Source organism: Corvus kubaryi, unplaced genomic scaffold (genome assembly GCF_017639235.1).
Source record: "Corvus kubaryi isolate FWS band 111438036 unplaced genomic scaffold, C.kubaryi_AGA036_p1.0 74, whole genome shotgun sequence".
Taxonomy (NCBI): domain Eukaryota; kingdom Metazoa; phylum Chordata; class Aves; order Passeriformes; family Corvidae; genus Corvus; species Corvus kubaryi.
In genome coordinates, this window is record NW_024582061.1 from 15,190,467 (window position 1) to 15,217,469 (window position 27,003).

Sequence of the window (27,003 nt, forward strand, 5' to 3'; positions counted from 1 at the left end):
GCATTCTCTGGGTTCTGCCTCTGTCAAAACCGCAAATGAGTACAATAATGAATTCCTCTGAATACAAAAGTGTTGTCCCCCAGGCTGGGAATTGTTTTAAAACTGGTATTTTATTGATCTAGAAATCGATGCAGAAGAAAACCTGTGACCTGAAATGTGAGCAAAAGTTGCATGATCCAGCCACAGCCTGGGAGCCTGAAGTTGCACTTTGCCTGCCATGCCATTTTTATCTTGATCCCTAAAAGTAAGCAAACCTTGCCATTCCCACCAGACCGTGTGTTCCCAGGCAAAGCCAAAGCTGGCACTGGCTCAATAGCTGAGCTAATGAGAAGAGAGCACCTGAGTAACATTCAGCCCTTCACCACCCTCTGCCTGTGCCAGGGGACACCTTCTGTTTTCCTTTACCCCACATCTCCCCCAGGCTGCTTCTTTTGCTTCTTCCTGACTGCATCCCTTCTGTCAGCCCGACACTCTGAGGATAAGAAATACCTTTGCCTGACAGAGCCACACTAATACTGGTTTTGTCACCCATTTTCCTCCTCCTTTCCCCCGCCACCACGCAGTGCATGCCTGCCCTCAAAGGCTTTCTGCATTTCTGTTTTGGAGGGAAAAGGGATGTGAATGCATCTGTATGGGAGGACACAGAAGTCTTGTGGAATGCTTGTGTCCTGTCTGTGTGTCTGTGACTCATCTTTGTGCCCAGTGGTGCACGTGAACCTGGGGAGAGGAGTGCATGGGAGGGACTTGCTACAGCTGAGGGAAGAGGTGGCTGGCCTCATGCGCATTTTAGCCCATGTGGATGCCACTGAGCATCACCTGATAAGGGTGAGTGGGCTTTTCAGCCTCCTCCCTGCCAGTTGCAGAGCCCCAAGCCCTCCAGGCTGCCTTGCAACATGGAAACACATTTGCAGAGTGTAAGCACCAGGTAACTCACTCCAGAGCATTATGCCCAGCCTGGTGAACATCCCCACCCGGACAAGCAGTCACACATCCACTTGCTGTAACACACCCTTCCAGAGAGGAGGGTGGCACTAACAGGCCCAGCACAGACTGCCCTCCCTCGCTCCTTCTGGGGCACCTTTCTGCACAGCCTCTGGGAAGGATCTGCTCCCCAAGGAGCCAAGTTGGGTAGTCCAGGAGGGCAAGGGCACTTCTCCGCTACCACAGCATCCCTTCAGAAACAGCAGGCATAAGCACACAACCGCAGATGGAGGGGCAGGGGAGGGAGGGCAGGAAGCAGCAGAAGAGCCTCTTTGTTAGTAGATTTGGTGGCAGGCACTGGGGTTTCCCCCAGAGCTGCAGACCTACCTCTAAAGCCTGCTGCTGCCTGTGAGACCTGGCCCACACCCCTAGGCAAGCCAGCTCACACCTGCAGGGAGAGTGGGAGAAAGCAGGACGTCTATTTACCCAGCTCAAGGTCTCCTCAGTGATCAATAACCTCGTGCCATGTCCCTTCAGCTCGGCCTTTGTCCTGCACCATCCTGCCGCAGTGGGTCAGCGTACCCTGCACGATGGCTTTTTCCTTTTCTGAAATTGAGGGTTTGGAGGCTTAAAGTGGGAGAAGATCTGCAGGCTGAGCAGGGGAAGTCCAGAAAAAGTCAAGGTAGGAGCACCTTCAGCTGTGCAGAGAAGAGCAACCCAGGAGACGGGTGCAGGTCGCTTACGTTGTCCTCCTCGGGGGACAAGGAGTTGCTGAGCAACTGCTGTATTTCTTAGGCACCCTCTTTGGTCTCATCGGTGTGTGCTCCCCTGCACAGGGATGGAGCAGATGCTGGCTGGCAGGTGTAGATGGCTGGAAAGAGGGAAGACAGCAGTAGACAGTGGGTCTGGTTGCCACAGTGTTCAGGCGGATGAAAGCAAAGCACAGTGCCTCTCAGTGCCAGCCTCAGAGACTCGCTCTTGTCTGCTTGCAATTCCCGCTGCCCACTCTCCTGACACGGGGCTCCCCACACTCAGCTGCACCACCACTTATGCCTCCCTGCAGCATCTGCTATTCTTCCAGCCCCAGGTCCTCCTCCTCAGCTACTTTTCCTACATAACCTTCTGCTTGCAGTCCTGCAGGTCTGTATGTGCCCCTTTGTTTTTCACAAAAAGCAGAGACACCGCAGCTAGAGCAAACAGAGTTATTCTGTCAATAAATGGGTGACTCCTGACCCAGGGCTGAGCTCCAGCCAGTGACATCGACCTGGGGTTGAGCTCATTTGAGCCAGGGCTCACTTGGGCTCATTTTGGCAGCTGGGCAGGGATAGATATTTTCAGCTCTGCCACTGGACCAGGTTTTGTCTGGGAGTGCATGAAGACCAAAAGCCATTGCTGTAGTTGCCTCATAGTGGATTTTAGTAGATAAACATTAAATGTAGATAGAATGCTGTAGTGTTTGACTGGGAATGCTTTCAGAACTTCTCAAGAGATTTGAGACCTGGTTTCACTTTAAAAAGTTACTTTGAACTAGAATTTCCACAGATAATGAGTGACTAGCTGCATCTTTAGGCACACATGTATTCATATACAGCTTTTCTGAGTTTATGCTATGAGGGCTTGCCACAGTGGGTCAGAACCTATCTGAGGGTATTTCTCAGTGCCAAAGACCTTACTTTTTTGAATTAAATTTTCCTGGAAAGAAGAATCGTCCTTCTCTGGTGTTTTCAGCAGAACAAAAAAATGCAGAATCTCAATCTGATCTATCTAAGCAAGCATACCACATCTATCACCACAGGCTTTTGAATCAACCAAGGACCCAAACCCTTGATCAGATGTGACTTCAGAGGAATTTTTTTACTGCAAGTACCCCTTACTTTCTATTTCTCCACAGTAAAAAAAAGGAAGAGATGTGGGAGGAGGCTGAGAGTGATATCTATTTATGAACAACGTATCCTGGAAAGGAGATGAGAGATGTGACAGCTATCTTTGCTGTCTCTAGGCTTAAGATAAAGAGAGGACTTGTGCCTGTGGCTGCTAGCTTGATATTTTCTACACCAATATTTTCCACACAGTGCTGTTATTCAGCTTTGGTTTGCCTCTGGTACTGATGGACACGGTCGTGGCGTGTTTCTGTGGGTTTGTGAACTACACACGGTGTTTTCGTGGGCTCGAGAGGCGACTGCTCTCGTGTGACATTTCCAAAGAGCTGTTGGGAACCCAGCAGCGAAAGGTCCCCAAATCACTGAGAGTGTTACGAACTCTGGCATTTGCAACCTGTGTTACTCACATAGGAGACCACATGATCTCGTCTTCCTGGAAGAAAGGTCCGGTTATCGCCAGATCTGACGCTGAGCACTTCCTGCCGCAGTGTGTCACACATTCACACCCAGCATGGCTGCGAAAGCCATGCTAACAGCTTGCCAGCTCCAAAGCTGTCAACATTTTCACAAAAAAAAGGGGGGGGGGGGGGAGTGTGGAAAAATACTGAGCCAGCAGGACAGTCCTCAGGAGCTTGCAACAGGATCACCTCTAACTCTGCTTTCTTTTTTAGGTGTCTTGAGTCCCTTGGGGCAGGGAGTAGGAAGGAGAGCTAAAAGTATATTAGTCTGAGCAAAACTTTACCTAGTTCCCTCTTTAGAAAAGCTGTTAATAACTTCCCCCCACCCCAAAGGACAGAAAAACAGTGTAGATTACTTAATATTTTGTTTATTTACAGAGAAGCAAACCTGTTTTTTTGTACTCAGCAGCAAGATGTACTCAGGAAGAGTACAGATACATAGTTTGGTCATGCAGAGAGAAAATTAGAAAGTCCAGCTAGAACTCAATCTAGCCACTGTAATAAAAAATAACAAATACATTAATAACAAAAAGAGGGTCAAGGAGAATCTCCATCCTTCATTTGATGTGGCAGGGGAATATTGACATCAAGGGTGAGGCTGAGCTACTTAATGCCTTCTTTGCCTCAGTCTTTAGCAGGAAGACCAGATGTCTTCAGGGTACCCACACCCCTGAGCTAGGAGGGAAAGTCAGGGAGCAGAATAAACCTCCTGCAATCCAGGAGGAGGTAGTTAGTGACTAGCTGTGTCACTTAGACACTCCCAAGTCTGTGGGGCTGGATGGGATCCAACCAAGGGCACTGAGAAAACTGGCAGAAGAACTCACCAAGCCACTTTTCATCATTTCTCAGCAGTCCTGGCTAGCCAGGGAGATCCCAGGTGACTGGAGGTTAGCCAGTGTGACATCCATCTACAAAAATTGTTGGAAGGAGGATCTGGGGAACTACAGCCCTGTCAGCCTGACCTCAGTGCCAGGAAAGGTCATGGCACAGGTCACCTTGAGTGCCATCACATGGCAGGCAGGGAACAAGGAAGGGATTTAGCCCAGCCAGCATGGGTTTAGGAAAGGAATGTCCTGCTTGAGCAACCTGATCTCCTTCTATGACAGGGTGACCCACTTGGTGGATGAGGGAAAGGCTGTGGATGCTGTCCACCTAATCTGGAGTAAAACCTTTTACACTGTCTACCACAGCGTTCTCCTGGAGAAAGTGGCAGCCCGTGGCGTGGATGTGTGTACTCTTTGTGGGGTAAAACACTGGATGGATGGCTGAGCCCAAAGAGTTGTGGTGATTGGAGTTGAATCCAGTTGGCAGCTAGCCAGCAGTGCTCCCCAGGGCTCAGTACAGGGGCCAGTCCTGTTTAAGGTCTATCGATAATCAGGATGAGGGCATCAAGGGCTCCCCTTTAGTCAGTTTGCAGATGACTCCAAGCTGGGCAGCAGTGTTGATCTGCTGCAGGGTAGGAAGGCTCTGCAGAGGGGTCTGGACAGGTTGGATTGATGAGCCAAGGCCAGTTGTATGAGGTTCAACAAGGTGAAGTGCGAGGTGCTGCCCTTGGATCACAACAACCCCAGGCAGCGCTGCAGGCTGGGGGCAGAGTGGCTGAAAAGCAGCCCAGTGGGAAAGGACCTGGGGGTACTGGTTGACTGCAGCTGAACATCAGCCAGTGTGTGCCTTGGTGGCCAAGAAGGCCAATGGCATCCTGGCTTGTACCAGCAATAGTGTGGCCAGCAGGACCAGGGCAGTGATCATCCCCCTGTATGCAGCACTGGTGATGCCCCACCTTGAATCCTGCATCCAGGATTGGGCCCCTCACTACAAGGAGGACACAGAGCTGTTGGAGTGTGTCCAGAGAAGGGCAGTGGAGCTGGAGAAGGATCTGGAACTCAAGTCCTGTGAGGAGCAGCTGAGGGAGCTGGGGATGTTTAGCCTGGAGAAAAGAAGGCTCAGGGGAGATCTTACTGCTCTCTACAGCTCTCTGAGAGGAAGTTGTGACACGGTGGAGGTCGGTCTCTTCTTCCAGATAACAAGTGATAGATCGAGAGGAAATGACTTCAAATGGCACCAGGGGAAGTCCAAGTTGGATATCAGGAAAAATGTCTTCACTGAAAGAGTGGTTAAACATTGGAATAGGCTCCCCAGGGAAATGGTGGAGTCACATCTGAAGTGTTCAGAAAACAAGTAGATGTGGCACTTTGCAATATAGTTCAGTGGGCATGGTGGTATTCAGTCAAAATTTGGACTAGATAATCTTGAAGGTCTTTTCCAACCTTAGTGATTCTATGAAGGAAAATAGAAAAGCTTAAGAAGGTCTACATGAGGACAGTGCAGCTTGGATCCTTGGCCCATGTAGGATAGCAAACTGCCCATCAGAGGCAAGGGAGTTTGTGTCTCTTTTCAAAGTCCATATGGGAAGATTCTAAAAGTACAGGAAACAGCTGGAAAAACCTGATGCTTCCTTATCTGGGAAGCTGTGGGGTCCTCTCCTGTTTTCTCCTGGACATAATGGAGCAGTCTATGTCTTGAGACAGGTGGTGAAGAAACTGATGAGAGAATAGTTCCCAGAGCCCTCCCAGCTACAAGCAGGCTCAACTCCTCCGAGAAGCTCTTTTGAAGTGAAATCCAAGCCAGAGGGTGACCCTGCACCTGGGACTTATAATGATATTCAGGATGCATACTGCCAGGTCAGGTAACAGTGTAGGAGGAGGAATCTCCATGATTGGACAGGCAGAGGTAGGAAAGAATTAGTTCTAGTTGACACTCACAGCTGTGACAGGAGCACTAACAAGTTCAATATCCTTGAGCTTTCTGGTATAAATTCTCTTAGAAGAGTTTTTAGGAGATAAGAGGCACTCTTAGCACATGGCTAAGGTATTTTCCCACTGCTGAAAAGTCCAGAAATATGGCAAAAAAATGGACAGATGGTAGAAATGGTCAATGCAGGGGTCGATGTAACCAGAACAACTTGTCTTCCTTTGCCTTACCACTTCTGTGGCTTTTCCTCAACCCAGATCAGGGCATGTAGAGGAAGAAGAACAATGAAGTGCTATCCCCATTCTTTGTAAGTGGATTGAGGTTTTCTGTTCAGTAAAGGTGCTGATTCGTGGGTTGCTTTTCTGGGCTCATTCACCACATCTTTGCCGCTAATTAGGCAATGGTTTCCCTTGAGCAATGGAAGGAATAGGCAGCACCGTTGTGCTGTTTTCCACTAATACAGGATGTGGGATGAACTATTCTGCAATCAGCTTATTGTAGTCAAAAAACTGTAGCTTGCCAGCAGGGCAGAAAGGCTTTCGATTTCATGAAAAATATTGTAGCAAAATGGGAAACTGTCTGAGTTCTTTTTACTGCCACCATCAGAGCTGGAGGAAAGAAAGAGAGGGAGGGGATTTCCCCAGTATTTTTAACCCAATAATGGGGATTTCTTTTTTACACTGCACTGCTTAGACAGCTGACACAGTTGTACTCTGAGCCGACCTTAGAGACTCTAAGGTCTAGACTCTCAAGTCTAAAGCTGGACCAAGTAGCTTAGGATGTAATCTCTGCTTAAAACCTAAAGTGGGGACATCATAGAAAAAAATCACACCCTTGGTCAGTCAGGAGGAGATGTCTTAATCCATTTCATCTTCAACCCCAGCACTGACTGGCAGTGTTATTGTCCCCTGTACAAAATCGCATCTTCAGGCACTTCTCCCTCCCATTAGAGGTTTTTAGGCCAGGATGAGGCAAACAGACCATATGCTTGCTCAGCCTCAAAGCTGAGTGCTATTTTACACCAAAATGCAGAGCATGGAAGTGCTGGCACAGTCTCCTACTGGGAGCTGGGAAGGGAAAAACGAGATGGTGAGGTTTGGAGTGTCACTTGAGAAGTGTGAGGAGTTTCTACACCATCGGAGCCAGTAATAACAGAAAAACAGGTTCAGTTATGAAGGTGAGTCCTTGTTGGCCTGTGTTCTCAGCCTCATTAGTGAGCAGTCCCGATGGGATTGATGCTGAAGTTACATTCATGTCCGTCTAGCCCTCCCTGCAGGGGTGGCCTTCCCCACCTGTGGGTCTCCTTCAGGCAGATCCTAGACAGAGCAATGGCTGTACTGGCTCTGGAGGTCCCTCAGAGAAAGGTAGGCACCAGTGTTTGGGACCTGGCTGGAGAAGGCTGTTTTGCATGGATCCTCATCCTGCCTTTGCCTTAGAGGTGGAGGCTGGGAGAAGGCAGAGGTAGCACTTGCTGCTGGTGTGCAGGGGTCAGTTGGAGGACCCCCCTTCCCACTCCCCTCCGTTACAGTGACAGTATCGCTGTCCTGCAGGTCCGGTGGGTCAGGAAAGTCAGTGTCCAGCTGGCACACGGGCCCAACAGGTTGTGAAACTGCTTTGTCCATCACCTTCTCATCCTGTTCCAGAAACGGTGTTGGTGAGGTCCCTTCACTCGACTGGAGAGCCCCAGGAACAGCCATGGCCTGCTGGGCTTCACATTCTGTCTGTTCCATGAAGGAGCTGTTTTGGGAGCCCTGGGTTGCCTCAATACAGTGAAAGAAGTTGCTGGGCAACGCGTTCATGCCCTCTGCCAGTGTGCAGAGGTCTGGGGAGGGGAGAGCCTGGTAACACTCGCCATCCTTGCTGCCACTGCCCTCCTGGGTGAAAGGCTCGTAGGTGAAGTAGACCTGACAGGGCTGGATCTCAAAGGAGTTGGAAAGGTGGAAGAAGAAGTAGCCTTGGTTGGTGTAGCAGCTGGATCCAGATTGCACACTGGTTTCTACAGAAGAATCAGGAGTCAGGGTTCCCTTGGAAAGTAGAAACTGGGATTCCTGGTCATTCTTCTGCATCACCTCGAGCATGGAGATCTCTGGGATTGTGCTGTTCAAGCAGTAGGAAGATGTGGAGAATGGGGAGGAGAGCCATTTCTGATGGGAAAGAAACATGAGAGAGAGAGACTGTGACTACCAAAGTATAGCACTCAGAGGGGAACCAAAGGTTTCTTCTATTGAGTGGCCACTGCAGTCAAGTGACCTGTTCTCTGTCCAAGCAAGAGTTACCAGAGGTGGTGGGGATGGAAATTCACATTCTTGATGTCTCATCTGCAGGATTTGTGGAGAGAGTATGTCATTCTGTCACTTTAAAATCAAGAGTGGACCTTGTCAGCCTGTGCTTGAGATTTCTGGAGCAGGGAATTTAAGATGGACAAATAAAGTGACACGAAGGGAATAAAAAAGATAGGAAAAAACCTTACAAGACCACAAGATGAAGTGAAGCATGAAAAACAGTATTGAGGTGCATTTCATGCAATCTATTCCTCGGTGCTGAACAAGCCTCTGATACATGCACATGGCCGTATGCAGATTTCTTGTCTAAAGTGCTCTTCCAGGCCCCTTGTGCCTAATTTTCACATTCATCATGAGCAACATCCTGCAGCGCATCATTATCCTTAAAAATAAACTGCTTTTGATGACACCCAAATCCATTGCCTTTATGGCTTGTAAAGCAAATTTTTCAAGTTCTTTCTGCACTGATAAAGTGTCTTCAGTGCCTGCTGCACACCCGTTCCCCTACTCTGTACTCTTTCCCTGTAGTTCAAGCTTTCTAAGCCTTTTTGCACCTTGGCTTTTCCAAAGCTTTGCTGTCTCTGGACCCTCTGCAGTTTGTTTCCACCCTCCTTACACTTGGGATCACCTCCCACGCCTTGCACCTGATGCTCTCTTTAATACTGCACAGAACGGTAATTGTCTCCTTGCAGCTGCCCATACTCACAGAGAGCCTAGGGCAAGGGGAATAGTGGAGTGGAAAAAAAGGGGAAGAGAAAAAAATGCAAGGAATTGCTAAAGTGCTATCCAGTGTGATGGCAATTCACATCAGGAGCAGAGGAGAGGCTCACAGGAGGCTCCCCTCCACAGAGAGGGGATCACAGCAGGAAATCTGGGGAAGAGCTGGGCATCCTAGGGCAGGCAGGGAGGCACTCAACTGGGAGGGAAGGGGATCTTGAGAGGCCAAGCTCCCTCCTGCAGGTCCCTTGTTTTCTCTCAGGCTGCCAATTATGGGAGCAGGGTTTGCTGTGTTTTGCGTGGTTTGCCATTTCTCTGTAATTAGAGATGCCTTGGCTGAGTGTCAGGTTTCAGAAGGTCAGAAAATAGAACTTAAGAAGAGAACCCAGCAGCTGGTGCTACAGGCACATATATCATGTGTGCACGTGTAGGTCTATCTGTCCTGGGCACGTGCAGCTGGATGCTCCTTTCCCTCATTTCCCCCTCCTATGGTTCCATCCCCAGTCCAATACCTGAATGTCACCGCCGTGCACCGAAACGAGTGGGGGAAAGAACTTCTCAGGGTCTGGGATGTGAATCTTCAGGATCTTCTTAAACCTTGAGGAAAGAGAATGAGAAGGACAAATGAAGCAGGGCCTGATCCTGATCACTGTCGCTGTGGTGGGGGTGGAAGAGTGGACTGCAATTCACAGGTACTGCCCTGGCATGGGGGAGAGGTAAAACAAGGTTGAGCCTGAGGGCTGTCCTTGCTCACGTGGTCCGAGAGGCACTAGCTGAGCCATGAGATGTGCAGAGATGAGACAGATAAACCTGGCATTGGAAAATACGCTTCCCTCAGCCTTTTCCCTGGGGAAGTGGTTTTCCTGGTTTTAGTGGTTTCTTCCTTGCCTTGCCTGGTCACCTTAACCTCTCCACACACCCCCTTCAGCCCCTGTCCTGATGACAAGCTGAGCAGACCTCCCTTGTTTCCAAGCTCCCACTGCTGTGAGCTGCCCCTTCTTTGTTTTGCTGCCACCAAAATGACACCACAGGGACCATGTGGCCTGAGCAGGGCCATCAGTGGGAAAGCTGTGCCACAGCTCTCTGCCCTCCTAGCAGGGTGCTGCATGGTACAGCTGTGGCACACTGGCCATGCAAGCCACCTGAGTGAGTACACCTTGCATCGGTCCGGAGGCCTCTCCTTCACTGGAACCGCTGCGTTGTCATCCTGAGGCAGCATGAAGTGATCTAATCTGCTCCTCAGTTCCTCAGGGTGGTTGGATCATCTTGTCATTCCTTTGCAGAAGCTTTGCTGTAGGATTTTCTAAGGAAAAACCCTCCTGACCTCTGGAGGCAATTGGTGTACTCTCTGAAGCATCAGAACTTGCTAGTTCTTGCATATAAACTACCTTACATCATTGCAGATGCTATTTTTATTCATGCATGTCTAATCCTTCCTTGCATCTTACCTCAGCATTATTCTGCACTCAATTCCCCTAGGTTAATTATACTTTGTGGAGAAAGAAGGCCTTTTTAACTCTCTCTGTGCTGTACATCTAGCACTTCCTCAACTTTGTGTTATGACTCAGGGTAAAAGAGTGACCAGTGACTTTCTCAGTATCCATCTTCCTTCAGCACGGTTCTCTGTCTTTCCTTACAGAGAAACCATCCAGCCTCTGCAGCTTCATCCCTGAGGATGTTTGTCCCTGCTCCCTGCCATGAATATCAGCACCCTGCTTCTTTACCCCTGACCTGAGATGAGAAAACCTGTGACTGTTTCTAACCTTGCCAAGCTGACAGGTCACTGTTCCTATTATTGTGTGGAATAACATTGTGAGACACTTTCAGTCCCTAATAAAACAGTGTCTGGGTAGAAACACTGGCAAAGAGGTCTTGAAGCATCATATGGGTTTTATCAGTGCATGAGGACTGCACAGACCAGGGAGAACAAGAATTGTACTCCTCGCTCAGGAGTTTTGCTTGCAGACCAAAGTCACCTCATCCTGCCTGAGCTCTTGCTGGAATGTTTAAATGAGAAGGTAGTGGTAACCAGGCTTGCTTGGTTTTTGCTGCAGGGAGAGTGCTCAACCCAGTGACCTGCTTTTGAAGAGGCAATTTTGATGCATCCCTGCTAGGAAACACCACTCTAACCCCTGGGAAGCAGATGTGTTGATGCAGCTGTTTTAAATTTAGCCAGGGCATAGCACCAGGGCATGGCACCAGGGCATGGCACCAGGTCACCAGGCACAATACGACAGTGTTGGTGGTGGTGTTATTTCTCCACAGGCAAATATCAGTCTCAGAAGGTTGGGCTATAAACCATAAATTGGTTGGCTTAAAGCCGTCTCTATCCTGAGTAACATCAGGTGAAAAATAATCTGAGTTTTGAGAGTACACACAAGGTACAGGAGAGGAACAGAGATGTAAACTTAATTCTCAATTACCATTTCAGGGTCCGTAAGTTAATAAGGAAGGCAGTCCCAATGATCACGAAGAGGAAAGTGCTCACTATAAGAACTGGCAGGACTGGCTGGGATGTTCCTGCAAGATGAGAAAGAATGAGGAAATGGCTGTGAAAATGTAACCAGGATTCTGGAGGTAGAAGCTGCAGCCCTCTCATGGCTGTTCAAGGTGATCAAAGTGGGCCTTTGTTATAATTTTATATAATATTATAATAATACATAGAATTGTAATATACAGGTCAGAGTATGAGTGGGTTCTGCTGTGTTGTGTTGGGTGCCTTTGAGCTGATACGGGTTTCAGAGCCTAAGTGTTGCTTAAGAGATAATCTGTGCTGAACAGCTTGAGCTCCCTGTTCACAACAGCACCACAGCTAGGGCTTGCCACAGATGAGGTGGCACAGTCTGCTGCTGATTGAAGTGTCCACCAACCCGTCTGTTTCATTGCCAAGGAAAGCAGGGACTCCTAAAACCAGCTAAAAGTGGGGTTGGAGGCTTGAAGCAGCATTAATGGTCAGTGGGGGAGGGAGTCATGGGGTCCACAAGTCTCTGAGAATGCAAGAGGATAAGGATAGAGAAGGCTAGGGATCAAGGGACTGGCTTCTTTCTTTTGAGAGGTGTAGGAAAGCATCAGGAACCTTCCTAGTCAAAGTTTACAGCTTCACACCATATTTTAGTACTTGGATTGTAGGGTTAGGACAAAGAGACTGGGTTCCCACGTTGCCAGGGCTGCCAGCACTCCTCAGGCTTGTTTGGCGCCATCTCAAACTTTCCTTGATCTGTCTCTTTCACACGTATCTCCCCAGTGCACCTTTGCTTGGTCTTGCTATTCTGGTGCCTGTTTCCTCTGCCTGCCCCTCATCTCCTCCCATCCCTTGTGTCCCTTGGTCTGGTCATGCAGAGAGTCTCTGGAGAAGTTATGAGAGAACAGAGGAAAATAAAAGACAGAGGAGACATTTTTAGCACATTCTCTCTTTCCCTGTCCTTGAGATGCTACTCAGATCACTTTGTCTCCTCTGCCTCTGGTACCCTGGTTATCTTTGGGTCTTGGTTGCTATGACAACTGGTTGCGGCTGTATCCTATTCTCTGACATCACACACTGTCAAAATTTGATCGCCACAGCAACACAGTGCCCTTTCTAAACATAGCTCCTCTGTTTATACCAACACCAGGAACAACAGGGAGGGGTTGAGCAGGGGCAGGATGGGGGCAACATGAGAAGGAATAACCTCTACCTGCTTATTTTTTGGGAAAAAAAAATGACAGAGGCCACAGCCAGTGACTCACCGAAGGGCATTATCTTTCAAGGCTGGAAGTTCATGCAGTGACTGATGCAAATCTCAGCAGATCTTTCTTTGAAAGGGTCTTATCATGCATGTAAGTCAGTGAGTCTCTCCCAGTTTCCACGAGACTTTGCTTCCCGGGCTCAGGTGTTCTTCAGCTCAGGAGCTGAGAGCCATTTCACTGCATTTCACTGATCAATACCTCCACTGAACTGGGCCATTTTAGGAAGCTGGGAGAATGTTCCTAGGTAACATTAGCATCTGGGAAAATGCCAGTCCTGGCCACTGCTTCTGCTGGTCAGACATCTGTCCTTACTGATCAGGAGGGACAGTTTTCAGCCTTTCTACTGCTCTTTGGTCAACACAGTCCTCCCTACACATCTTCCTTCAGCTTCTCACCCTGTTTTGGCCATTCTACCTTGTGTGCCCTGAGTCCCCATTTTCCCCTCCAGGTCAGACTACCTGACTGATCCTTACGGTCAGCGTGTGTCCTCCACAGGACCGGCTTGCTCCAGTCACTCCACATGCCTTTGTAGGTGCTTCTGGCACTCGGCCTTGCACGGACAGCTGCCTCGTATTTCGAGTTGGGTGAGAGTCTCTCAAAATTTGTCCACATCTGGTCCTGTTCAATGGGCAAGTTTGCAGCCTCCTGGCAGTAGGGAGAATTTAGAACATCGTCAACACCTTGGTTTACAGCCTCACATACCCATCTTTTCCAAGGCCCTCAGAGAAGACCTGTCTCAAAACCTTACACCTCCTTCACTCCTTGTTCACCCTGAAGGAAAATTCTTCTTCACTTTGCTTTTTTCATCCCTTTCAGGTCTGTCCTGGAACTGTCTGAATTTTTTTTGTGACAGCACTAAGTAAAATAGGATCCCCATCTGCCTCCTTGTCATCACCAAACACTGGCAGCAGGTGACACAGATAAAAGAACGGGGGCTGTCATCCACTCTCCAGCTTCACCAAAACTGGTTACATTCTGAGAGGAGGCCCAGGAGCAAGTCTTGGGTTACATAAACAAGACCAGGATTCATCCAGGATTCATATGGTAACACATCCCAGTTTCTCCCTCTGGTACTCACCTCCCAGGACTGACTCACGTGTCGGTACCGCACTTGGTACTCCCGTCTCCCCTCCAAATAGTGAGAGGAAATATTCAGGCTCCATGTTAGGTTGGAGGTGTTTTCAGTTATGTTAGCCACCTGAAGGTTTCCTGGAGGCCTCAGCTTTACTGGAAAGAGAGAAGAAGCAGGGCTGATATCCCTATAGTCTGCCCATAACAGGACTGCACATCAAGCCCCTCAGCAGCAGGACATCTCCTTGAGACAGGTAAACTCACATATCCAGCAAAACAATGTCCCAAGCAGATGTTTTTCTTCTGGGTTAGTGAGCTGAATCCTTTCAGCAAAGACTGATGCATGCCAAAGCTGTCTTAAAGAAGGGTGGAAGCACATAACTAGTGTGGGGGCAGAGGAAGAGCAGCAGGACTTTCCGTCCTTCTAGCAGCACATATTTTTCAGGAAGGCAGCTGAGATATACCTGTTTGAATCCAGATAAGGAACAGGACAGGATGTGACTGGCATGACAGAGGTGCGAGTGGCAGCAGTCAACATTGTGCTCATCGTAGCAGGGGACAAGCAAAAGACCAAGCCTTAAAATCAGCTGTGGGTGTTGCACAGGGGTGGAGGAGGAAGGGAAATCAGCTATCCTCTCATGGGGAAGCTTCAGAGACCAGAAGACAGATGAGTACTCACTATTTGCAAATGGATTGAAGTTTTTTATTTCCACAGGTATTCTGTTCTCATTCTCTCCAGTTTGGCAATGGACAGACAAGTCAAGACGGTCTGAAATGGTGAAGCACTGATTCTGCAAGGAAAATTAACCACTGCTGACAATGAAACCTCGTGAATAAGCATTCAGATTTCTAAGCATTGCCTATGCATAAGATGTTTAGGAATACTTGACAATAAATATGGAAGGTATTTGTGGTGGAAGGGCATAAACCTCAGTGGTGAGTGAGGAACCAAAAATTTATATTTCATGTGGTTGGATTGTTTCTTGGTTTGTTGGCAAGAAGGGCACAAAATATTGCGATACATTAATTTCCTGGGATTCCTGTATGTGCTGACTAAGCAGAAAAGAAGTTACTCTCTATGAGTGACATTTATTGAGAAATTTTGTTTTTATGAAAGCATTTTAAGTTCCCTGGTAAGACTGAAACTGCATTAGTATTAAACATGACACTTGAGATGCAATGATGCTGAAGGGCCACATACACCATACAGTACTGAATAAGCAACGAATTAGCTTGATTGGAAAGAAAAGACTTTGGAGCTATATACCCACCCTGAAATTTGTCTTTGCACATGATATACAAATATATGAAAGCTTGTCTGTCGTTAGAACTGGTTGTGACTTTATCCATAAAAATATTAGCTCAAATTTGGGTGGGTGTTTTCTGAAAATATGGGGACTGCAGTGACTCTGGGTATGGCTGATGGAAATACATAATGAATCTAAAATATGAGTGATTTAAATACGGAATAGTAGTTAGATTTGCATCACCATCATCTCCAATGATGTGTTGCTGTTGCATCTTGCTTTAGACACATCTAACCCCACTTCACAGTAGCTAATGATCTGGAAAATGGTATTGATCCTTTCCAGGAAAATGAGTTCAGGAGGTGACCTCAGAGCTGGTGGTGATGCCCATCCCTCCTCAGAGGAAGAGATTAGGGCCAAACCCAGGTAACAGAGACATGGGACACTGCATATGATCTGTCTGTCCTGCAGCTCTTCTGCATGGGTCAGGCCAGTGTGGCCCAGCTCACAAGGAAGCCAATCCCTCCTGCAGGGGAACCCACAGGAGTCATGTACATCAACAGTACAAAACACCAATCCCAGAACCAGAGTCAGGGATTAGGTCTGGGCTTTTTGTACTACTCCTGGATGCCACAGTGTTTATACACCCAAAATGCATATATAAATCCTTTCCATCCTGTCATTAGCCAGGACATCCCAGATGAATTACTCACATTAATGTTTTGGTTGAAGGTTTTGTTGCATCTCCTCAGCCCTGTCATATTCTCTGCCTTGAGTAATGTGCAGTGCTTCTTGCGTTTTTCAGGTGGGGGAAAGAACTCCAGTGAGCTGGGAAGGTTGTTTCATAGTTAGTCAAATATTATGTAACACTAAAGGGCTTTCAAAGCATTTTACATCCTACTGTATTTGCTGAACAGGTTACAGCAAAGATCTAATCCTACTTTCTCTCCCCATTGTATCACTCAAACAAATTTTATGTGCTGGCACATGGAAGTCAATGCACCCCTGTTATTTCAAGGCAAAGATAATAGCAGATTTCCAGTTTCAAAGACTTCACAAAACCCTCTTCCTATCTTCTCTGCTTCCTGTTGATTTCAGAGGGCATGCAGAGCCCAAACTCACCTACAGCAACGTGGCCCTGGAAGACAGGTGCCTGTTTCAGCTCCTCTAGGATTTACAGATCTCCTTCCAGCCACTGACAGCCCTGTAGGATCTCAGATACTGAGTGACATGTACCTTCTGAGCCAGGTCACATCTCAGTCAGCCAGAACAGGACATTACAAGTGGTAGCACTACACCATGACCTCTCTTCTGCTCTAAGTGTGGCTGGAGCAGCTGGGGGGTGTCTGACTGATCTGCCTGTAAGGTCAGATCAGGCCTGGGACTTGCTGATGGTGGGGAGGAGTTTTTTCCTACAGCACTGGTCAAACAAATCCAGCCACAGTGTCTGATTCACATTCATGGAGCAACATAAATATTTCAACTTTCTAGGTCCATGCACCAGCCCCAGGACATATTTGCCAATCTGACCCCATTGGTGGTGTCTGTATGACAGTGACAAGTAATCCACTCAATGCCAGAATCACAGTGAGCCTCTCCTTAGGACAGGCACCCAGGGCAGTCCTGGGCTAGGCTGGCAACCCTCCTGGCTGCAGATGTCCTATTTGGAGGTGACAGAGAGTCAGCCAGCCCCCTCTGCAGGACTGGGCAAACACCTCCCCTGTGCTGGGAGGCATATGGGAGAGGAAAACACCATGAACTGGAAGAGGTGAAAGAGCCAGGGGAGAGAAGTGGGACAATCTTTTTCTTCATTCATTGTTACTCAGGGTGCAACATCTCATCTCATCCTGGCAACCACCAAATGGCCTCTGTATAACTTCAATTCCATCCTTCTCCAGCCCATCTCCGTACATCCTCATTTTCCATGGAAAATGCCTTTCTGTCCCGAGGGTGGCTGACAAGGAAAAGGGATTTTCTGAAAAGCGAAGCTCAGATAGAACCAAGGAGCTGGAAGATGGGTTGTGCTAGACAGTTTGGGACCGTCAGATGGCAAACACTGAGCAGTGGCTGCCAGCATCTCAGCCCACCTGGGGTTAGAGACAGAATTCAAGACAAAACACCTCAGCTCTGTGACTCCACTACACCTGGCCTGGGAAGGGGAAGCCTACATTTTTGTTAAGTGGCATTGTTTTTCCTCAGCCTCTCCAGTCACCCACCTGTCACAAAAGCCATTCTTTGATAAAATCTCCAGCTGGCAGGGTGCTTCAACCAGATCCCTGCCCGGGTCCCAGTCACAGAAGAGAGCTGCCCGTGAGTCATACCAACAAGTGAGGCTGGAGGCACCTGCCAGCAGAGAAGAAATGGACAGCAGTGTGGCCCAATTAGCATCGATGCTCGGCATTAACCACCACCCCGGACAATTCTGCCCCATCCCAAACTACAGACTGACTCCTCTGCTGGACAACTCCAAGTAAGAAAGGCAGAGCCACTCATTTCTCTATATCCTTGGAGGCTGATGTGCTCGTAAGAGACCGGTAATACTGCAACCTCCTCTGGCTGTATGTTACAACACAAACATTGCACAGCAGCATACTGTGGCACACTCACTGCCCTGGCTGACTCCCCTCCCTGTTCACCCAGCTGGCACAGGTGAAAGGAATCGCTTCTTACCTTGCGCCGAGTCTAATGCCCATGAGGGAGGCATGAGGCTGAACAGGCAGAGGTGAGACAGAAGCAGCAATGAAGGCTTCATCAGTACTGGTGTCACACTGAAAGAGAGAAGACACCCCCACAACACAGCTCAGCAGTGGAACTTGGGAAGATGTCAAGATGTCATCTCACAGGCGGCATCCACGGTCCCGGGATGCAGTGCCAGTCTTCTGGGTTCAGAAACTCATATCCCTTCCACTCCAGAGCCTGCACTTCTCCCTCAGCACCTCACTGCTTTCCTGCCTTGGGTGCTTTGCTCAGCAGTGAAGCTGTTCACAGGGCAGCACAGAGAGGCTGCTTGGAGGAATCATATCTTCTGAAAGCGCGTGAGCGAGCGCACAGCGGTCCGCACACGTTGTCTCAGGCTGCTTGCTGACTCAGGTAGAGAGTGCTGCCTCGGCTGCGCACAGCCTGCGCTTTGAAGAGCTTCTTTTTTTGGTAAACCCTAGGGCTGAAATAACTAGGTGCTTGCTGAGTAAGAGGGTCTCTGGATGCAACTGGCAGAAGTTAGTTGCAGAGCTCATGGCTTAGGAGGCAGATTTTGAATACCATGTTTGGGACAGGTGGGGGAATCAGGGAGAAGAAAGTGTTTACCAGGTCCTAGAAAGTCAAGGCTTTACCATATCAAAAAAATACTACATAGTTGTGCACAAACTATGCATCATCCCCTCCAAGCAGACCCTTGCTCTGCCTTGGAAGGAGTCATGATTTTAGGTATCAGAAAAGTTGGGCTTTGTAATAAGGAAACTCAGCAGCAGCCCTCATCCAGCCCAGGCACCCAGGGAGCCTCCTCGTCTTACAAAGCCTGTACAATCATGTTCCATATCAGACAGACTGGTCTCATGGTCTTCTCATCCAAGCCCCTCTCTCTCCCCATCCACCTGGACACCCATACCTTGAGATCTGCCTTTGCCCACAGGAGAAGAAACCACCCTCACCTCTCACCAGCCCTGGAGCTCAGGCAGACCTGAGCAAAACAAGAGGGGAGCCCCACTGGACCTTGCTGGGACTGCCAGAGGAGTGGGAAGAGAGGGTTTATAAAGGGCTGGCATGAGCTTACTACCAATTCCCGTTGTGATAAAAGATTAGGTTCAGAGGAAGAAAAACATGATGACAACACATTAGCAGACAGGGGAGAGAGAGAAAGTGGGCGGTGTGGTAGTGAGATGTGGGGTATGATTTGAGAGGATTGTGGAGAGACAGAGAGATAAATACGTTCTCAGCCCTTCCCAACGGCAAGATTCAGTTTGTCAGATTGAAACTCCTTCTAAGATGCTTTCAGGTCAGCCACCCCCATGTGGGAGAGAGCTGGCATTGCCCCCTTTACCTTCCAGCTCCAGTCACTGAGCAGTCTGGACGAAGGGAGTGCCTGGGGTCGTGAGGTTGGATGGCAGCAGGTGCTGATTGTCAAATAGTGAGGGGAAGGGCAAGGGGAAAAAGGGAGAGCGATGAAGGCAGGTATCCTGGCTCAGCGCATGTCCACAAGAGAAGAGGTGCCTCCAGCCCAGCAGTTCTGCTCCAAAGCTGTTTCTGTCATACATGCATGGTCTCTCTCTGTCTTCTCCCTCTCACCTGTGCACAGGAAGCTGCTGCTTGCTTGCCTTGTCAGACTGAGACAAGGCCCCGAAGTATCGAAAAGGCTAGTAAGGCCAAGAATAAAAAAACCCAAACCACATTCTACTTCCTGCTGATAAAGCAATAAGTGTAGAAACCGAGTTAGAGGGGTCAGGTGTTAGCACTGCTCAGACATACTGGGACCAGTTTAAGCCATTGCTGGGAGGCAAAAGAGAGAGCGAAAAGGACCTGTCCTCTTGGGATACTGGCAAGACCCATAGCTTCCTCTTTCAGACACCCAAATGGTTCACTCATATTGCTCTCAGGGTCTGCACAAGTTTACAGATCACTTTGAAACTGGGGACAGGAGTCTGTCTACAGTAGAAATGCCATGGACCACTTTGTGAAAAATAGCTGGAGTTGTTGACCTGAGCAACACCTGAATGAAACCAGACATCGTTGCCCCAGTTTTAGAGGATCCATCTTGGGTCGCAGTGGGAGTGGAACCAGGTCAACACTGAGTGTGAACAAATTTGAGGTACACCCTCACACTTGCAGATGTTGTGACACCACAAGAACACCCATCCCACTGCCTCCCTACCCAGCCAAACACCCCATTCACTCCACAGAAGGAAGAACCACCCCCTCTAACCTAAGCCTTGCAGCTAGTCCAGCCAGGCAATGCCACCCTGCAGTAGCTGCAGTGCCTGTCTGGCATGGCTTGTCCGTTCAACAGGGCAGACAAGGATACAAAAAATATTTCCACCTTTTTCCAAAGCTTCCTGTGCCCTCACCTTTGCAGACAGATAGCCCCTTTTGTTGCCTTCACATCCCAAGCCAAGGCAGATGTACAAATGCAAATCCACAGCCTGATGGTTGCCTGGTTCACAGATAGACACGGACCTGCAAACGTGTCCTCACCCCCCTCTCTCTTTTCCATACAGAAATAGAATTCTCTGAAGTGCAGCACATCATGTTTCCTGCCTGGTCTGCGCTGCACAATGATGGCCACTGGTGTGAGGCCAGATGATGAGCATCTCCTCTTACATGTACAGTGGTCACCACACTCCATGCTTCTCATCTTTCTCTCCTAGAGCAGCTCAAGGCCCAAGCTCAGGTCTGGCAAGACAGTTTTGCTGACCAAAAGTTGCCAGAGGCTAATCACAAATCTTCAGGCAGTTCCTGTTTGAGGGCTCTATAAACCTGGAGGATGGAACTGAGTTTAACAACAAAGGGATCTTGGATTCAGGTAGTGGAAAAAGGGTGTAGGAGGAGGATGAGTTCTTAGTCACAGGAAGCCCAGCCCAGACACTGGATCTCAGAAGATACTAGACCTCAAAAAGAAGTAGCGTTGGAGCAAACCAGTAGCTTGAAGGCATGGGCAGAGCTGTTTTGCAGGAGGCTGCAATAGTCAGTCCTCATGGCCATTTCTGGGAAAGCATAGCAGCTGATCCAGAACCAAACACTCACTCAGCCAGCAGTAGTGGAGTGCAGCACCTCTTTCTTCACCACGCACAACAAGGACTGGGAGTCTTGAGAGCTGTCATTTGAATGCTCTTCCTAGGCATCTGAAAACTCTTGTCATGGCCAGGCTTGGGGAGGACAACTGGGGAATCAGAACCAGCCAGCCTCTGCTGAGGAGGAGCAGCAGAGAGGATGAGCTGTGTGCTCTCCTGCTCTGGTAACTGCTGGCTGTGTATGCTGCACTGTGGAGGCTCCCGTTGGGATGGAGCTGCAATGGCATGGATCATCAGGCCACAGCCCGCCTTTGCCAGGAACTCTTAAAATGAATGCAGCTTACTCTGACACAGAAATCCTCATCTGAAGCAATGAAGTGCTCTGTGAGTAAAATCTTGGCATCACCAGCATTGCAGCTGCAATGGAGCTTTCCTATTAACCATCATTTTTCCTGTTTGTCTTTCAGACTGCAGAAACCTACAGCTTAAGACCAGAGACCACTTTGGGACAGCAAGAGCACAAAGCACAGCTCTGTTCAGCTTATCAGGGAAAAAAATCCACTGATTCCTTTTTTTTCCTATTTTTTTCTTTTTTTTTTTTTTTAATATATAAAAATCTTATGAGATTGATTGTGCACTATGGTACCTGAAACAGTGGAAGTGGAAAACTTAACATGTAGTCAGGCCCTCTAGGAGATGGTGGCTGCTGCAGTTGGAAACAAGGATTTGTGTGATCAGCTGCCTCTCTGGAGACTGTTTTTTTCTAGATCTGTTTCTCTGTGATAGACTCTCATGCAGATTTTCTGCTATCTAGTAAGCACTGGTGTCACATTGAAGACTTTCCCACGCAGGGTGCCAATGGAAAACCAGCACTCCTCTATCAAGATACCCTTGCTCAAGAGTAATAAGACATATACCTCTTTGTCAAGTGCAACTGGAATTGATTGACTTTTCCAAAACTGTGAAGGGAGGGGGAATGGTCCGACGGATCAGCTAACAGACAACCAAACCTTGATGTGTGGGGACACAAACTTCCTCAGCATATTTCCCTTGGAAACACAGTTTAAAATGCATTGAAACAACAATTGTGTGGCATAAATAAGAGAAGGTTTCCTCCAGAGACATGATAATAGTACTATGTGCAGACCCTGTCTGGCACATATAAATTACGCTTCCTGCCACCACAGTTTTCAAACTTGATTGCCCAAGATGTTGTGCTACTGAGAATGTAGCACTTTTTATCTCCTTTACACTGATATTGTTAGGAATTGTGCCATTTGTAATGTGAGAAGCCAAACAAAACCACATTGTCAGCAACACATGCGAGGTGTTCTTGTCTTTACCTTCCTGTCCCCATAATGGTGGCTGGGATGGGTAAACTCTGCAGTCAGTGTTGTTGTTCAGTGTTAAAGTGGCAGGTAAAAGTGTGATGATGGAGGTTTGCTTAAAGATGTTGTTTGGGCCAGACTGGTTTCATAAGCTTTAAAAGTTTTAAAAATACTCAAGACTGAGGCATGTACTTATGCACAAGACTTTTTTCCCCTCACACAGCTTTCATTAGAGAAGAGCAGTGCTGCTGAAACTGCTTGTTTTCAGCTGCACGTCCACTGAGAGTCTCTGCAAAATGGCAAAGGAGAACAGCGCAACAGAGACAGAGAAGAAGCACGAAGGCAAAAGTGTTGTGTGGTGTCAAACTACCCCAGGATTCACCAGCTCAACATGTTCATTAGGCTGGGGACATCCCTTGCCTTTGCTGGCTCTCAGTGGGAGAATGCCAGAATGCCAGGCTAACTGGGATGCCTTGCAAGCCACCCAGCTCACGGGGTGAGCTCAGTGGAGGGCTCAGCAGATCCATCTTGGACTGTCCTCACGGCCCTCTGGACTGGATCAGTGGAAAGAGCGCAGAACCAGCAGGAGGTGAAGGGAGGAGGGCAGAGATGCCCTGGTGGCCACTAAAGTTCGCTTCCTGACAGGATACACTGTGAAGGTCTCGAGACGCTCTGTAAGTTATTTCTGGTACTTTCCAAATAATGTTGTTTTAACTATAACCTTTGCATTGAGTTTCCTGCCAATCGTATGCGTGCGCTTCTCAAAACTACGCTGTTGTTCTACATCTGCAGTTATTTTCCCGTTAAACTGTGGTTCTACTCCGAAAAATGTCTCTAAAATGGCCTTGTGGGAAACCACTGCTCAGTGTATCAGTGAGGTCTTTATTCAATTTTTTCACATTACAGGCCTAAAAGAGGCTTTACTTTGTATCAAAACAGCAAACTTGGGCTGAAGTAAGAGAGAGGTTTTTTCCCCTCCTGCTCCATCATCCCTAGGGATATTGCTGCTGCAGGCTAAACACTGCCCTCAGGTTAATCTCCACCACTAAGTGGAGAGGCATTTCAGCAACGGAGTTTAAGATCTGGAATCGGGTACCACAACGGAGTAACAATGCTGGGCAGCAAGTACTAAGCCTATCTACAGAGCAGATGATATTCCTGCATTTCTTTCCTTACAAATTCTGCCCTACGGAGCGTCCTGATAGACATGCTTGGTAAAGGCAGTAGACATCAAATATACACACGAATACACAAAATGTTCAAAAGTAGGGATTCCCTAGCCCTGTAGGCTATAGAGGAACATGGGCAAAAGTGTTAGGAAGCTGAGGCACTCACAAGCACTTTCACTCGAGGCAAGTCAGGGGCCAGAGGTGGGAGGCGATGGAGGAGGTGTTCACTTTCACTCCTTGACAGTGATGGCCACAGCCACAGAGAAGTGGGGAAAAAAGGGTGGGAGGGAGAGCATGCTACTTTCAAGCAGTTTCACTCTTAGCCTGCCTGGCTGTGAATACACTGCTATGAACTCGTGAGGAGGAGCACGGGATGGCCACGAGATGCCCCTGCTCAGGACCTGAGCCCTGGCTCCTCGTTATGTTTGGGTTGAACTAGATGGTGACAGGACTTTGGCTGGGGGGGCTGGAGCCCAGCAGCAGAGTCAAACTTTACGAGAGCTCCCAGGAGTGGATGTCTGTCTCCCTGATGAGTGCTCATGGTGCCACAAGGTTTGCTCAGACCCAGAGTCCCTCCCTAGAGACACTCGAGGAAGACCTGGGCTGTCACCCTGGGCCTGGCACTCTGGGTCCATAGGCATCCTTAGGCTCAGCAACATGAAGGAAGGCCAGTGCCTACACCCTTGTCTGAGCCTGTGGAGACAGTGTCTGAGGCCCAGCAGGCATTTGAGACACAGCAGTGTGGCAAGTGATCTCTGCCAGCTAATTGTGGTGCTTGTGTGTGCAGATGGTCTAATTCTGGCACACCTGCGATGGAAAACTCAGTAGCGTGAACTGTAAGGAGGGTGACGTACCCATGGGACTATAAGCATGTGTGTACAGCTCTCACATCCTCTCTGAGTCTCAATTTCCACAGCAGAGAAAGGAGCGCAAAGGACACCTTCCCATCTTCTTCAAAAACAGGTTCACAGACCAGGCTCTGGGTCCTGCATCACACCCAGGTGTCCACTGCCCAGGTCTGTAGGGCTGTTATGGACTTACAGTGTTAAAACATGCCTCTGCAAATCCCTGAGGGTTCTCCTGGCACTGAATGCTGAAGATGCATGGCTTGATTGCCCACAGAACTTGCTCACAGGACTGTCTTGAAGAGGGATTGCCTGTGCAAGTGATATGTTCTACAGGAAGGCAGCACTGGACTCAGAGAACAGCCTCACACCAAATCCATGCCTAAGCAAGCTAATGAGCTGAATGCTGGCTGATATGCTATTCAGCATCAGTGGCTGCTCTTGTCCTTGAGGGAAATCATTACCTTATTACCTGGGCAGTCTTGGAGAGATAAAGCCCTGCTCTGTTTTTCAGCCTGTCAATGTGTTACATCTCTCTCTATTTAAAGCTAGAGGGTACAAATACTTGACAAGCCTAATACGAAGCAATGACAGCTTCCAGACCTAATAAATTGAGAAGAATTTAGAGATTTATTGTACGTTCAAAATTGCTTGAAGGCAAGACACGATACTGTAAGAAGATTCTTGAGAATAAACCCTCAGGTATTTTGATTATCAAGGCTTGCTCCCAGTTTAATCACATTTCCCTTCCTTCTCTAGAGGAAAAAATCATTACAGCCACCACCCCCATTCTGCTCAGAGCTCTCCTTGCTCCTCTGTTTTCTTCATCTCTGTGCCTGAGCAGTTTCTAGAAAGGGAATTAATTGGATTGTTGATTTTGTTATAAAATATGGTTGGTGATGTCATGCTTATCCAAGGGCCAGCCCCCTACTCCCCCTTAAGCCCTTCCGGGGGTTACTGATTTGTGACTGCGGCAATTACTAACTTTCATGTCATTAAGATGCCTGCACAGAAATTACTTGTTTGGACGCAGCTTCCTGTCTCCTTACAGCTTGCTGCTCAGGAGCTGCATTCCTGTTTCTCCCCTGGGCTCAGCCAGAAGAGCTATTTTTCCTCTGCTCTGTAGTTTCCCGGGTTCAGCTCTCCTCCCATTTGCTCTCTAACGTTGCTGCTCCCCACCTGGGGAGGCAGAAGGTCTGATGAGAAAGGCAGCAGCCAACGTGCCTGGGTGTAAGGAATGGAAGGGAAGGGTGGTGTTCAGGTCCACCCCCTGACCCAAGGACTTGAGGGCACTTCACTGCCTCAAGGGATGTACCACCACCTTGTGAAACAGCTCAGAACTAAGAGCTCCCCAGCCCTCCTGAGAGCACACCTCTGCCAGGGTTTCAGCTATGGGATCGCTTCTCTGGGGACTTTTTCTCCTATGGAGCCCTCCTCTGACGTGAACTGCCTGTAGCAGAGTGGCTCTGTGGCTAGATGAGGCTGCACACAATTGAAAAGCCTTTTTTTTGGCTATGGGCAGCCAAGGCTGCATGTTAGTGGAGACTACTAACAGATCCCGGTGAACATTGCAAACCACCACTTGGAGGAAAAACAAGCACTATGGATACTACTGTTTTCCTCACTGTGGTCTCTGAGGAGCCTGTAGATGCTCCTTGAGAGATGCAACACACAGCCCTGTCCATGAGGTACCCACCAGGCTCATTGCCATAACACAAAACCCAAGGTGCACCTCACCCCATCTGCTTCATAGGCTGTGCCCCTGTTTGGGAAATGGGATGTAGAAGTCTCAGGGAAAACGGGACTTAGTTCCTTGTGAGAAAGACACACAGGGTTACACTTTCCTCCCCTTCTCTTCCTGGCTGACATGCATGGGCAGGGAGGAAATGTCATTTTGGGTATTGCCGTTCCCTGTCGCTCTGGCAGCTCCCACATAAGAGGCAGGAAAGGGCACAGAGTGTTGAAGCAGTTCATGATTTCACCCTCCCTCTCCCTGCAGTTGCAAAGAGCAATTGCACGGGGCTGGGAGGGCTATTTTAGGCAGGTGCTGTGTCCCACAGGTGGAGCAGGCTGTGGGGCAGGTCCGTGGGGGCACTGCCCTGTGCTTGCACCTGTGCACACATTCGTGCACACAAACACATGCACAGAGCACAGTCCAGGCCCAGTGGGGCAGCGTGGGGGGCATCAAGCACTTGGCTCCACTTGAATGCTTACCCTGGAAACAGGCCAAGGACAGCACGTGTCCGCAGGCACCAGAGTCCCTTCTCTTAGCCACGGTCTACTTAGGTGAGGCTTTAATTCTAATAGGAAACATGTACTGTTGCTTTTATGTTTCAAGGGTGAGGGTGCCACTACGAGCACCACAAAAGACCCCCCACTTTCTTGCTACTCTCCCCCGCCTCTTTGCAGGCAGCAGGTTCCTTCATCAGAGATGCTCAGTGTTCAGAGGGAAAGTGGCTGATGAAAAGGACTGCTCAGGGTTTTTATCCTTTTGGTCTTGGAAACGATGCTAGCAAGCTGGTGCAGCATCTCTCTGTCCTTCCCCCTCCCCTGTCTCAGCCCCCGTGGTGGGGGAGGGAAGAGCGTGGGAGGTGGAAGGAGTTGTGGTCCCCAGATGTGTGAATTGTTGCCTAGTAGAAATAGCGCAGCACGGACAAACAGCCGAGCAGCTCAGCTGAGAGCCATCGCTTTGGGCTTGCGTCACTGACCTTTTCCTCTTGCCCTTCTCAGTCCTCACCTGACCCTCCCACTGCTCCCCCTGCACTTTGCACTCTGAGAGCTCTCTGCACAGTGCTTTGAAATGGTGAGGGGGACTGGCATAGGAATGTAAAGGAGGAGGGGGGAGTGGAAAAAAAAAAATACCTGCAGCAAAGAGAAGGCTATGCATT

General features: G+C 48.7%; 2 protein-coding genes and 1 long non-coding RNA gene across 6 annotated transcripts in view; 1 reads left to right on the plus strand and 2 right to left on the minus strand.

Annotated features, from left to right (window-relative positions):
- The window catches only part of TMPRSS6 (transmembrane serine protease 6), an 18,266-nt gene extending 16,186 nt beyond the window's left edge, over positions 1-2,080 (minus strand). For 2 of the 3 annotated variants that reach the window (XM_042050989.1, XM_042050991.1), the window contains exon 1: positions 1,309-1,401. The gene's annotated coding sequence lies outside the window, so the exon portion shown is untranslated. The other variant, XM_042050990.1, reaches the window with a different exon arrangement.
- On the plus strand, positions 1,493-15,328 carry LOC121675474. Its single transcript, XR_006020079.1, has 3 exons — positions 1,493-1,603; positions 9,514-9,701; positions 14,522-15,328. It is a non-coding gene; the product is annotated as an uncharacterized LOC121675474 (long non-coding RNA).
- On the minus strand, positions 3,608-19,489 carry IL2RB (interleukin 2 receptor subunit beta). 2 transcript variants are annotated; one of them, XM_042050992.1, is made up of 10 exons: positions 19,090-19,489; positions 17,724-17,821; positions 17,270-17,396; positions 15,767-15,881; positions 14,486-14,597; positions 13,814-13,962; positions 13,194-13,380; positions 11,433-11,529; positions 9,522-9,606; positions 3,608-8,154 (listed from the first exon to the last, which is right to left on the minus strand). In XM_042050992.1, exons 2-10 carry the CDS (start codon positions 17,803-17,805, stop codon positions 7,327-7,329), a joined length of 1,782 nt encoding a protein of 593 aa, XP_041906926.1. In that variant the 5' UTR covers positions 17,806-17,821; positions 19,090-19,489; the 3' UTR covers positions 3,608-7,326. The 2 variants fall into 2 exon arrangements, with proteins under 2 accessions (XP_041906926.1, XP_041906927.1); XM_042050993.1 differs by lacking the exon at positions 19,090-19,489 and having other exon boundaries at positions 13,209-13,380; positions 17,724-19,062.
- Between the last annotated feature and the right edge of the window lie 7,514 nt (positions 19,490-27,003).

What these genes read in the sequence shown, in the direction of transcription:
- IL2RB (XM_042050992.1), bottom strand. Translation starts at nt 17,805, where the DNA reads ATGAAGCCTTCATTGCTGCTTCTGTCTCACCTCTGCCTGTTCAGCCTC. An exon ending in AAGAATGGCTTTTGTGACAG is followed by an intron (nt 15,882 to 17,269) that starts GTGGGTGACTGG and finishes CAACCTTCCCAG; the next exon opens with CTCACTGGAGTTCTTTCCCC. An exon ending in ACGTGAGTCAGTCCTGGGAG is followed by an intron (nt 13,381 to 13,813) that starts GTGAGTACCAGA and finishes CCCTACTGCCAG; the next exon opens with GAGGCTGCAAACTTGCCCAT.